General features: G+C 39.1%; 1 protein-coding gene across 1 annotated transcript in view; it reads right to left on the bottom strand.

Moving 5' to 3' along the window:
* Nucleotides 1–486: 486 nt before the first annotated feature.
* Nucleotides 487–14,243, bottom strand: part of LOC149283254 (atrial natriuretic peptide-converting enzyme-like) — a 79,395-nt gene continuing 65,638 nt past the window's right edge. The window contains exons 17-23 of the mRNA XM_089497793.1: nt 14,105–14,228; nt 12,706–12,828; nt 9,113–9,162; nt 6,275–6,449; nt 2,436–2,707; nt 1,312–1,445; nt 487–669 (exon numbers count right to left, since the gene is read on the bottom strand). Of these exons, the coding sequence (XP_089353919.1) occupies nt 487–669; nt 1,312–1,445; nt 2,436–2,707; nt 6,275–6,449; nt 9,113–9,162; nt 12,706–12,828; nt 14,105–14,228 (1,061 nt within the window). The remainder of the gene's footprint in view (nt 670–1,311; nt 1,446–2,435; nt 2,708–6,274; nt 6,450–9,112; nt 9,163–12,705; nt 12,829–14,104; nt 14,229–14,243) is intronic.

Genomic DNA, 14,243 nt, shown 5'->3' with positions numbered 1-14,243 from the left:
AATATCCAGTAAAGTTAATGAACTGGCATCTCTATTGGTAGTTAAGATATCTCAAAGCTAACGTGAGCTTAACCTACCTGTCTCAGTAGCTGAAATAATAATTTAGTGTATTATTCTACAAATGTAACCTGTCCCATGTGTGGTAATAATTGTCAGTCCCTGTAAATTACTCCTGGCAAACCGAAGCCCGGTATCACCCACTCAATGCCCACATATAAAACAAACAACAAATGTTAAATTTTTTGGAAAGTCTGTGTTCATTAAGAAATGATTACACAGCAAAACATAACCGTGAACAGATATGTACAAAAAGTCAAAAAGCTTCAGACTAAAACACCTAACGTTTAGAACAAAAATATATAGATATAATTTTCCTTAATACCCAGGGCAAGGATTTCCACTCATTAAAACCTTCTTGGTGGTTAAGGCAATTTTTGCTGTTTGCCTTTAAATATGTGTATTTTATTCATATATATATATACGTCTTTAGTTGATTAAGAAGCTGTGAATGTATATCTGTCTTTCAATCCAGTCAATAAAGTGGGAAACATTGCTATAAACTCCAGGTCCCATAACTTTGGAAAAACATACAGATCCCCAAGAAGTCAGTCCATATAATGTCCACTGTCCTCCTTCTTGTTCACAGACAAGGGGACCGCCACTATCTCCCTGTGAAAAAAATAATAAGCACGAGTTTTAACAATGCACTGTATGTATTGTAATGCAATGTGTGCATTTATTTTATTAGCACAGAAGAAAATGATAATGTTGCAGAAAATACTTACGGGATGCGGAAAATCTTAAAAAGAACACTCCAGCTCTATTTTTTTTGTTAAATGCATGTTGATGTACGCTTTGAACATGCGCAGTAGTACTAGCGCATCATTCTAGTAAAATTTCTTGGTTTTATTTGAGGCAGTCAGAGGTTTTTAACAAAACTAAAATCTATTTTCTAACGTAAATTACTAAAGAATGCATGCTTAAATTTGATTATGCTTAAAATGCTGCATGCAAGGTTCAGCCTTGCAGTCCAGGTGAATATGGCTCCTACATGTATTACAAAATGAATATTTTTTTTGTTCTTTTAACTAGAGGAAAAGTACAGATTTATTCCTGACTTTAACTAGAAAGCAGAACAAATGGAACCTGACGCAATCAAATGAGGGAAACTCACTTTATTAGTATTACTCATTAAAAACAAATTCATTCTTTAACATATACTACATTCTTCTTAAATTCAGCTGCTTAAGCCTGCCGTAAGTTACCATTAGCGACCATATACGAGAATCATGATCAATGGAGAAACCTTACCATGCAGGAATCTATTGTCCCGGACTCATACCCAGCACACAGCATCCTGGATGTTATGGTTTTCAAGTCAAAATAAGATTGACAGCGTTCCAAGGAAATAATCCGAACTTCTCCCTCCTGCAATTTAAATGGCACTAAAAAAAGATATTTTTGACATGAAAACTCTTTGAATTTCATAGTAATTATTTATACAATGCATAAATGTTATAGCTATATAAATAAAAATGAGAACTGCAATATAGAATAACACATTTTTATCGGACTTATATTCCATTTTAAGGATGTGCTTCCATGACAATCAACCTCCCTTTATCAAGTGAAAAGCAATACGAACCACAAAACATCAAAGCGAGACATGGGCAGCAGTATAGGACTTAAGGAGAATGACGAAAACTGATAACTTCTCCACAGTGATTACATCATGAAAAAGGGAGGCTCTCGGAGGCTCAACCATCAAAGTTTTTCTCTATGTATAATATGTACGTGAATATTTACTTTAACATTCTACCATATAACACAATGAGAATTAGCAACTAAGCAGTTCTTATTTTTAATTGGGTAGAGAAACATTTATCATCCTGTAAGCCTGACCAATAATGGTGTTAAGTGACCAGCTCTCTTGCGAGGGTCTCCTGCAAGAAGTTTTGCTTTTTGCCCTTCTTCATTAGTAGTTAAGGCTGGTCATCTCATTACAAACAAATATCAAGAAAACCTTATGCAAATTTGTAAGATTATTCTATAAATACAGTGGAATCTCTAGGTAGAGAATATTTGAAGATAAATATTGGTAGTTGGACACATACATTTATCCGTCAGATATTTGGTCCTTTATTCTAAATAGTCTGTAAGGCTTCTTTTTTAGGAGCAACAGGTATAAAACTGCTTTTTCTCTGGGCAACTTTTGTTGTTCGGCTGTGCTACTTTTTATATAACCTCCACTGCCTCTCATGGTACCACAAAAATTGTAGCCACCCAATATATATATTGGTAAAATACTCCAAATTTACAATTCTGAGTATCTTTGCATTTGATTTGTAAGGATAATTGCTTCTGGCTACTTCTACGTAAGTAGCTCTTTTAGCCGCTTAATTGTCATGTGAAAAATATCAGAGGATCTTACTTACTTTTGTTGCCCATATGTCCCCATCCAGTGATGTAACAATATGTATCTGGTTCGACCAACCGGCCCTTAGTTGGGAGGCAAACTGGCCTCACATAGCTAGTCTCCACAATGTCCTTATCCAGTTCCACAATACTAATGTCGTAGTCCACCACTGCTCTGTTATACCGTGGATGGAGAATAATAGTCTTCACAAGGCGAGTCTGGATGAAATCAGATGGGTGATCCAAGTTGTTTATACCAAATACAACCTTCCATACGGCAGCATTTTCTCTTCTAGGAACAGAATACATATAACATATGTTTTAATGTTCAAGTACAAATAAAAAAGGAATCTTTAGCAATCACAATCAGATTGTCATAATATGGTTTGATGTTCTGTTGCTTTTACTGCAAATTTTGTGGTTGCGTGACATATTTGTCCACCCCTAGTCCGAGCAAAAAAAAATACCTTGGTTTATGTGTAAGAACTTTTGTGAATATTACATTGCCTAAGAGTTTAACAAATGCTCCTCCAAGGCATGAAATATACAAAGTGATATAAAGTGCTTTTTATGGGTATATTCACTATTTTGCAGGGGAATTGAATTTCAGCTCACAGACGTCACTGTATGTCATATAATACCACAGATTTGGGATAACTAAATGTAAGGGCACATGCGGGTTCCTACAGTATGCCCCATTTTTTTTTCATTTTTTTGTTTCTTCTTTATACTTTTTTGCAAATATACTGTGTGAACATTGTATATAATAGTGTACAGGGCTTTGAATTTCTGATGTTTTAGATGCTTTTTTCATATAAGGTGATTCATCCTATATACGTACATTGGAATTTGGTAGAATCTTTTTTTCTCCCCTTATACTTTTACCATATGTTATTAGGGGTCAGCCCCCGGTTAGCATCTCCTGCAAGCTGACCAACAAATCTTCCGAGAACAATCCTCCATTAAGTAGGGCCAGCTGAGTCATTGTTGTAAAAGAAGCTCATTAGCATTGCCCCTTTATAATACATAGTGTAGCTGATTGTTTGAGTTGAAATATTTAACTCTCCTGTGAACTCCCAACACACTCATTTGTTAGGCCTTGATGCGGTGTGTAAAGAAACAACAGTTGTTGAACACTGACTTCCATAATTCTCAGACAACCTATTTGGAACCCCTTACTTATGAGCACCTTAGTAACACAAACTATTGCCCTGCCAGAATAAAGGTTTTGTAACCATCCATGTTCCAGAGCTCTACATAGTTCACTCTTGCCACTTACATGTATAAGTCACGGAATTCAGAAAAGCACATGTTATAGATTATAAAATAAAGCTAAAGGCATCTTATAATAGGAATCAGAAATCTTAAATGATTTCAAGGTTTATTCCGTTTTGATAATACAATTTTGAAGAAGGAATCTCCAAAGCAAAATTTTTCAAACGCCATAGCAAGGTCACAATCATGAACATAAAAGAGAAGCATATTCTAGATAAAATGCACATGAAATTCTGTATTTTGCAATCACTTCGCTGACATTCCTCTACTTAGCAGAAAGGTTTCAATTCCAGTTGGAGGACCAGAAGATCACTCAATGTCCCTGATATCCTGTTCTATGAGTTTTGATACTGAAATACAAATAAATTGCATCTACAATATATTTATCAATACTTACCAGCAAGAGTTGTCAGCATTGTCCATACCAGAGAACCTTCCTCGTTTAGATTGTATGAAGCAACCAACAGCTTAGACATAACGCACCCTTATTTGTAATACGCTTGCCAATGTACACTATTTTGTGGAAAATTAGGCTGTGTATAATAGTTCCATAGACTGTCTATTAGAAAGGTTACTGTCCCTTACAGTGAAGCTAAACTTTGGAAGAAAAATGCAAACCTAAAGCGAGTATCTAACATGCATTATGGATACAGACGGTTGCTGTATGGTTGGAGACTGGCTTCTGCAGAAAACCAGGAATAAGGCAGCATTGACAGGTAAGTAAAGGAGCTATTTTCAACCCCAACATAAAAGACAGATTCAGTAACCATCACCTTTAATATAAGCAAGTGTTGTGTTATCTTTTTCTTAATTGTCAAAAAAGTTTAATTCCCTTTACATATGTTTACTCTACAAAGTTACAGTACACTCTACAGCATATAGCAGCACTAATATGTATAGGTCACCAGGCCCGGACTGGCCATCGGGCACACCGGGCATTTGCCCGGTGAGCCTGGCCACGGCAGGGCCGGATTGACTTAGGGGCTGATGGAGCTGCAGCTCCAGGCCCCTACCTTAAAATAGGCCCTGTCAGCACCTGCCCCTTAAGCCCGCCGCAACTGCGACCGGGTCCGCCACTCTAAGGGGTCGGGAAGCCCCCACCAGGATCGGCCTTACGGGTGTGCGGCCGCACAGGGTTTAAATTATAACATCGGGGGGGGGGTTGTTGTTTTGTTTTTTTCTTACTTTATTTAACATCCTCTATGTTAAATAAAGTTTTTGTTAACTTTATTTAACATGGAGGATGTTAAATAAAGTAAAAAAAAACTCCGATGTTTAAATTTAAGCCCTGTGCGGCCGCAGACCCCTAAGGCCGGCCCTGGTGGGGGCTTCCCGGCCCCTTAGAGTGGCGGACCCGGTCGCAGTTGCGGCAGGCTTAAGGGGCCCTGCGTTAATGCGGCCGTAGAGGCCACATAGGCCCAGTCAGTCCGGTCCTGACTGGGCCTATTTTAAGGTAGGAGCCTGGAGCTGCAGCCCCTAAGTCAATCCGGCCGTGCCGCGGGCCCGGTCACAGTTGCTGCTTGCTCCGGCAACAAGGTAAGTAGGGTGAGGGAGGGGGGGCTAGATAGTGAGAAATGGGAAGAGGGGATAGATAGTGAGAGGGGGTACATATTGAGAAGTGGGGAAGGGGGTACATAGTGAAAAGGGGGACCATAGTGAGAAGGGGCAGATAAGATGGGGAGAGGGGGTAGTGTGAATGCGTATGAGAATGAATGAATAAATGTGTGGATGAATTGTGTGAATGCATATGACAATTAATGAATTCATGTGTGGATGAATTGCTTGAATGATTTGTGAGACTGCATTAATGAATGTGTTAATGATTTGTGTGAATGAGTGAGTAAATGCAAAGATGGTACATGAAGGGTGGGCTTTAACAATAAATAAATAAAAATGGGCTGCTCAGGCTTAAATGCCCGGGCCTATTTTTTGTCCCAGTCCGGGCCTGTAGGTCAGTGTATTTAGGTAGTGTGTGTCTATGTTAACGTATATTGTTAAGAGTGTCAGGAGTGAGCCTACGATTGAAACAGGGGTGTGGGGCTGGCATTAACATTCACAAATGTAAGCATCCTATACACACATACACTAACACATACACACTCTGAGGCCATACAGTAACACATACTAACGCTGAAACCATACATTCTCATGCACATGCTAACATCATACATTAACCCACACACACACACTACCACCATAAAGAAACATACACTCACTCTAACACACAATCTCTCCAACACATACACTAACACACACTTACTCTAATACTATACACTTACACACGCTCTTTTCTTCTCAATGTCTTACTCAATTAAATAAGAAGTTATTTAAAGTTCACAGTCACATAAAGAAAATCTTGGTAAGGTCCTGTTCCCTTCCCACGGATCTAATCACATTGCCTAAGTCAAAGTAACTCTTTTTGAAATGTTAGGATGTATGCGGAGAACACGTATTCAGTAAACTTTTTTTAATATTTGCTTTGTTTATTTTTTCTCTATCGTAGATCTTCATAGACAATAGGATTCTTTTTCGTGTAAATGCATGCTTTACATTAGTAACTTAGTTAATGAACAGGTTTACTCACCCTTCGAAGCAGTGAGCTACCGTTAACACCCATTTTTTCCCAATGAGAACACAGCCGCAGATGTGTCCACTGGGATCACTCTGGAGAGAACACTGCCAAGGCCAACGTCCTGGTCGGCTCGTCCTGCCACCAAGAATTCTCTTGCTCATTCGGGCGGCTGGACGATGTCCACAATCTGACAGAGACCATGACAAATTGAAAACATCATTTTAAAGGTTACGCTTTATTCTTTTAAAGATGAACACACTAAACCTACAACTACATAAATGGCTGATCTCCTCCTCGAGGCCAGGAAGCAACTGCAAATTCTAAGCCAACTGCAAGATACATGATCACACAAACAGCCCACTCCAAATTATTTCATTATTAGGATTCAGTGATTTTATAAGATGTTTTAAGTACAAATTCACTGAACAAAGGTAGAATATAAGTGTTCGGGTCTAAAAAGATTTGGGTAAGTAATTCTAACTGTAATTGTCACACAACATATCAATAATAAAAAAAACTCTTTAGCAAGTGTACAATTTAGTGCAAGTATGCATTGTTGGTGCAAGACACTAATAATAGGTTTTGTCACAGTAACCCCCTGAGGCTGAGGACACATGGAGGTAGATTTAAGTTTGGAGGGGGATACTTATGGATTTCTGGGGAGACTTCTTGTCTGTCTAAGTCACCCTGTGCTCATTGGGAGGCCCTAACCAGACTCCCATAAACTAGCCGGCTATGGGGCTCTACATGGCTGGAAATGCTCCATACGTCTGGGATTGATGCCGCTCCCTCGGGATCACCCCGAAATAGTGACTCTTTGTTGGGTGGGCATAGAACTGTATGGAGGGACTGGGTTGTCTTGTAGTTTATGGGATTAAATCCCTAATCCTATCATTTTTGGTGTATAAATATCTGTTCTGTCTTCAATAAACTGAGTCCTGTTTTCACCTCAACATGCTGTCTGTCAGTGATGCCTGATGCTTGGGGTGGGCTGCTATGATACTTTACTGTACTTTTTAGGACAATAACCACATTGTGTAGCTAAGCTTCGACTAGCTACAGGGCCAACGCAGCTCCGGTGCAGCGGCATCCCCCTACTCTCTACAATACTGGTTCTGCATGGCCCCGGCGTCCCGGCAGGAGGAAGCGTAGTTTGGCAGGAGTACCAAGTCGGGGTACAGGGCGTCCCGTCACATGTTTAACCATTGCATATAGAAAGTTTTTAAAAGTAATTTGAGAGAAATGGATTCATCGATCATCCAGTGATACAGGAACTTTAAATCAAAATGCACAAAAAATGGTGAAAAAACAATATGCATATTCTTTCAAAAGTTTGGGGTTACTTTGTCCATTAAAGCAGACTTTGTCCATTAAAATAACACGAAATGGGTCAGAAATAAAGCATAGGCATTGGTAATGTTGTAAATCACTATTGTAGCTGGAAACTGATTTTTTATGTAATTTTTTATCTTTATCTTATTCTTTAACTGTAGCTATCTTGCCTACTGTCTAGAGCAGACATGTAGAAAACCTTGACAGTCCTCTAATACGACTTCCTAAGCACAAAGGGTAAACGTTTTTTTTATTATTATTATCAGTGTTTTGTGTCTAGGTCTTTCGTTTTGATTAATGTATGTCCTGTCAGACTAATTCATTTATTAAAAAGGTTTTTCAATCTACTGTTGCTTTTTCACAACACCAAACCTGACTGTGGATGAAAAATTGCTGTATTTTAAGCCACTTAAATGTGAATGCACTGCTCTGAATTTTGATTTGAGTTACATTTTTGCTCTTTGAATTATTTTTCATCCGGCTCTATGCTTCGTGAAACGGCATCTGACCTCTGAGTTTGTTAGGAGAAAAATCTGTCTTTGATAATTCAAAGAGTATCATTAATCTAGTGAGAAGAGAACACATAAAATCTGTTCCCACTTACATAGGTCGTGTGTAGTGCATTTATAAAAAATATTTGATAACATTGAATTAAAAGAATTAAAAATTATTTCTTCTGACACCGTTTACTTTTGTTATAGAAAACTAGGAAAATACAGCCTAATATAATAAGTGTTTTTAGCCAATCATCACATCATATCATATCGTGTCACATGACAACTTATTTTAATGGAAAGTCGGGTCAGTTATATTTGTCACATATACCATTCTATTATGGTGACCATATCGGCCATTTTTTGAGGGTCCAAAATCCATGTTGCATTTTCAGTGAGTTTGATAAGGGCCAAATTGGGATGGTTAGACGACTGGGTCAGAGCATCTGTAAAACTGCAGCTCGTGTGTGGTGTTCCCGGTCTGCAGTGGTCAATACCTATAAAAAATGGTCCAAGGAAGGACCGGTGACAGGGTCATGGGCGGCCAAGGCTCATTGATGCATGTGGGGGGGTGAAGGCTGACGAGTTACTGTAGCTCAAATTGTTAAAAAGCTAATACAGGTTCTGATAGAAACACAGAGTGCATTGCAGTTTGTTGTGTATGGGGCTGCATAGCCACAGACCAGTCAGCGTACCTATGTGAGCATAAGAACGGGACCACTGAGCAATGGAAGAAAGTGGCCTGGTCTGATGAATCGCTCTCTTTTACATCAAGTGGATGGCCGGGTGCGTGCCACCAGGATGCATCCATGGAGGTCCAACCTCACAACTTACAGGACTTAAAGGATCTGCTGCTAAAGACTTGGTGCCAGATACCACAGCACACCTGTAATGGTTTCCTTGAGTTTATAGATCCTCCACACAGCAGTGAGTGAGATGGATGTGTACTCTGGAAAAAATGGCTGATCTGTTCACCTTATAATTTATCCATAGTGCATAAATGAGGGCAGCAATTTGATCTTACCTTCTCTGGTACATGTCAGAGATACTTTAGCTCTGCTTTCACACGTCTGCCTAGAAAACAAAATACAATAAAAAAAGTATGTTGAGATATCTCCTAATTATTGAGTTTAGGTGTTTCAGCCACACCTAAGTGTGCTAACAGGTGTATAAAATCAAGCACATAGGCAGCCATCTCCATAGTCAAACATTGGCAGTAGAATGGGTACTAAGTAGCTCAGTGACTTTTTTAATGTGGCACTGTCATAGGATGCTACCTTTGCCACAAGTATGTTTGTGATATGTCTGCCCTGCTAGATCTGCCTTGGTCAACTGTAAGTGCTACTATTGTCAAGTGGAAACAGGGCCGGCCTTTGGGGTGTGCGAGCTGTGCGGCCGCACAGGGTGCCATGGCAGCAGGGGCGCCATGCGGCCGTCCCATCACCAAGGCCAGGGCCGTGCCAAGGCGGGTGCACGGGATGCACAGTACCCAGAGAGCAGGGAGAGGAGGAGTGAGAGGGGTGCCGAGTGGTCGCACATAAAAAAAGTTTTCCGCAACCGCTCGGCCCCCTTTGTCTCCTCTGGTCCCTACCACTGCCCTGACTTCGGTGGTGGGAGCGTGAGGCCTTGGTCGCAGTGCAGCACTTCATGATGAGGGCCGGAATAAGACGTCATATCCTGATGCTTGCCGGTGAAGCTGTGTGTGCCGCGGCAGGGCAGCACTACTGAAGCCTCGTGCTCCCACCACAGGACTTCACCAGGGAAAGTGAACTGCAAAGGGGGGGTAGATAGTGGGAAGGGCGGGTGAATGAGGAAGATAGTAAGTAGGGGAGGAGAGGGGGTAGATAGTGAGAAGGGGACTAGTAAAAATCTTGAAATAAATAAAGAAGAGTAAGATAATGAATGAAGTAATGTGTGGATGAATTGTGTGAATGGGTGAGATAATTAATGAATTAATGTGTGGATGAATTGTGTGAATGAGTGAAAGAATGAATGAATGAATTTACGTGTGGATGAATTGTGTGAATGCGTGAGAGAATAAATGAAGTAATGTGTGGATTAATTGAATGAATGAGTGAGCTAATAAATTAATTAATGTCTTATGAATTGTGTGAATGAGTCAGATAATGAATGAATCAGTACGTGGATCAATTGTGTGAATGAGTGAGTGTATAAATTAAAGTGTGGATGAATTGTGTGAATTAATTAATGCATGGATGAATTGTAAGAATGCATTAATGAATATGTGTAAATGACTTGTGTGAAATGGCTCATGCTGGGCTGTTTAGGGACAAAGATGGCTCAGGCTGGGCTGTAATTTGTGTGTTTAGTCTGGGTGCTGGTCATGTTCTATGTGGACACCAGGGCTGGCTTTTGTGTTGTGCAACCTCTAATCTATGTCTGTAATTTAGTTTTTTTTTTTAATCTATACCTTTAAAGCCGAGTTTATATGTGATTTCCAGTTGACCTATAGCTGCAAAGCCGGATTTGTGTGTTATTATTTGTGTGTTATCTATATCTGCTATGCTATGTTTCCATACATTATTTATATATACCTGCAAATACAGGGTTTGTATATCTTATTTAGTTGATCTATACATGCAGTGCTGTTTCCATGTGTTGTTTATTTGATCTACACCTTTCATGCTGAGTTTACATGTGACCCCCAGTTGATCTTTACCTATAAAGCTGGGTTTGTGTGTTATTATGTTGGAGTATATCTGCAGTGCTATACACGCAAGTGTTTACATGTGTTGCTTATTTGATCTATACCTAAACTACCACGATCGCCTTCTAAACTTAAAAGGTGTCGCTGAAATGCCTCGAAAGCGAGGCATTCAGCGACACCAAACACCCACCCCAGGACGCGTCGTGACCACTCCAGAGAGCAGACATCACTGCATAATTATTTTTAAATGTTACCACATTTTTTTTTAAGTTATGTTTATTTTTTCCATATTTTTTAAAATTATTCTGGGCTCCATTGACTACCCGTATTCAAACTGCAAGGGGAGTTCTCAAAAGGGAGGCCTGGAGAGACCCCCTTGGAAACTTACCTTACTTGTGACTGCTCTCCGGAGCGGTCTCTCGTTGATTGCCTCTTTTAAAACGAGCGTCCGCAGCCATACAGTGTATGGCAGATATTGACCCCCAGGGTAGGTGCCAGACATCGAGGCATTACAGCAACACAGCTTAAGTGAGGAAAGTGATCGTTTGTCGTTAACTGACTGTTTTTGCTGACGTGCCTGGCATGTCATTGGTCGCAAGGGGTTGATCTGATAATAAAAAATAGTGGAGTTCCCCTTTCATAACGGCAAAGCTTCACTAAGGAAGACTAAATTTTATTATTTAGTGGGTCACACCGTTCAGATTAAACCAAGCAGACTGCCACCCTGTGCAGTTTATTATCGGATAATAGAAGAAAAATAAATACAGTGGAATCTGATTTTAGAATAAAAGTACTACCAAGAAATCGCATGTTCTAAACATATATTCATTTGATTAATACAACATGATACCATTCCAACCTGAAATATTAGAAAGCACTGTATGTGGCCTGATGCATTGTGAGCTGTCTTTTAAACGCCAGAAAGGAAGCGTGCTGTCAATGTACCACAATGCTGAAAGATCATACGTCAACAATCTGTAGGGTGCAGTGGAGCAATATGCTTCTTATTAAGAAAGTATACAGTATTTTGTTTAGTATAGTGCTTCAGTTAGGGATGTTAACTGCTGTAATCAGCAACAGCTGAGGGTTTATAAAACTAAGAATGGAACAGTATAGACAATAATACACAGGGTGTGGAAAAGCGTTGACGAGTAATTGTTTCACTTTACTATCGTAAGTGAAAGATGTGTATGCAGTCAAAACTGCATATACCGTATTTGCTCGATTATAAGACAACCCTGATTATAAGACAACCCCCCAAATCTGAATATTAATTTAGGAAAAAAAGAAAAAGCCTGAATATAAGACGACCCTATAGGAAAAAAGTTTTACCAGTAAATGTTAATTCATTCATTCAAACTATGTGAACTATTTCTTTTTTTTATATAAAAGCTATGATTGAGCAAAATATTTTGTTTTTATTGCCTTTTCTTTCCAACCTGCCCCCCCCCAGTTATGCACATCTGCCCCCAGGCTTTCCACTCTGCCCCAGAAATGCCTTATACCCCCTATATGCCACTGTGCCCCATGATATGTATTTTAACCCTCTCATAGTGAGACCTATTTGAGGTCTGATTATAAGACGACCACGATTATAAGATGAGGGGTATTTTTCAGAGGATTTGCTCTGGAAAAAACCTTGTCTTATAATCGAGGAAATACGGTACTTAGGTATTTAGAAAAGCTACAATACAGAGTTTAAATGTTATACTGATCTGCAATTATTTTATGTATACAGGCATTTTAAGTCAAGAAAAAGCAACATTTCTATTATTTTCAAGTAATATTATATGTGGTCAAATGAAAAAAAAAAATGGGATATTGCTGGAAAAGTAACAATGGGGGAGAAGAACAGGGTTTACCAACCAAGTGAACCAACTAAAAAGTGAACTGTGAACACACAGTAAGGTTGCTAAAAGTTTTTTAATCGCCTGCCATGTCTTTCTTACCCTTTCATGAGCAGCTCGTGAAATGTAGATCCATTTTTCTTTTTCCAGTCTTTAATTAGATGCAGCATTTTATTATGTTCCGAATGATCAGCTCCTTGGGCAAATTCTGCCACTGATGGGCCACTAAAATGGAAAAGGAGCACTTAAAATACTCTTGCTAGTAATTGTTAGTAAGTTAATATGACATGAAAGGTATTTTTAGTTTAGAAGGTAAAACTAAAATACTAATTATATTAGTTTTTATGGTGGCAATAGGGCAGCATGGTGCTGTGTATAAAAAGTGATTCTGATGTAAAGTTGGGAAAGTCGGTAGTGTCTTTGTGTACATTCTGTATTTTCTATTCACAATATTACACATTATTATGATCTATGTAATACAACCCCTGCCAGAGCTCAAGGTACAAAACTAAACATGCTCATAAATAATCTATTTAATAAAAGTATGCAAAACCTGAAAATGTTGACTTTCCCTCTTTCGGAACCAAATCTTTTTGTCTCTCTTTTGACGAGCCTCTAAGAGCTCAGAACATTTGCATTGTATGAGATATCATACAATTTAGCAATAATAATTCTCATCCTGTGTGTTAAATCTTTAGAAAATGTTTCCATGATTTTTTTTTAAAATGGATATTAAAAGTGTCCCTCTGTGACCATCTAAAATGCTAGGAAGTATGTGTTAATAACTGAACAATCAAAGCATCTGGAGATTTTAGTACCCTGAAGAATTTTATGCCATTTGGCCTTTTTTTTTCTTTTTTCAATGAAACATGGTTTAGCACTGTGAAGAAATACAGAAAACATTATGCCGTGTTAGCTAAGGATAGCTGAAATTGGTTGACACCACATTTGTAAAAAGAATGTTATCTTGGCATATGCTGCAGGGATGGCTGCCACATAAAAAACACTTTTAGTACAACTGGCAGAGTTTAGTACCTTTGAGTGCCCAGATCTCACTCTGCATACTACAAGCTATATTTTGTATAATCCCCACGAGGCTTATTAAACGATTATCACTCTCTGCACCCGCCAGGAGATGCTTGGTTGACATGGATTGTCCCGCAAAATGTCTTTTTTCCTGTTGCTCTTACTATAACGGCGTGGTACCTTGTCAACATGCCCAGTAAGATAAAGTGTTACTATTCTGTGGTATAGCATTTCAAAAGCCTTTATGACAAAGTACCACGTGAAGCAATGGACTGGTCATCTCCGGTGGCAATCCTTATTTCAGATATGCGGCAATTCCCATGTCCGATACCATAAGGAATAAGGTGTGTTACTGGGTTTTTTCCCAGTCTAGTTGAATTACAGTGGGATATATTGAAATATTTTTACTGCCTTATTTATTGTTCATTTTGATGATATGTAATATTTTAATATAGCTACAAACTACTGACCTTACCCTAAACCCATCTGCTTGCAGACCCAGTGAGTAAGCTCATCATCCCAAGCATCGGCACATACGTGATAGTCAGATGCAGACCTGTGAATGGTTAGGAGGGACCTCACACCTTTAGACAGAGTAACTGGAATGGAAAAAG

Source organism: Sceloporus occidentalis, unplaced genomic scaffold (genome assembly GCF_023333645.1).
Source record: "Sceloporus occidentalis isolate IW3139 unplaced genomic scaffold, rSceOcc1.0.p SCAF_107, whole genome shotgun sequence".
NCBI classification, from domain to species: domain Eukaryota; kingdom Metazoa; phylum Chordata; class Lepidosauria; order Squamata; family Phrynosomatidae; genus Sceloporus; species Sceloporus occidentalis.
Note: the sequence above shows the minus strand (reverse complement) of the source record. Positions and strands in the feature narration are given on the sequence as shown.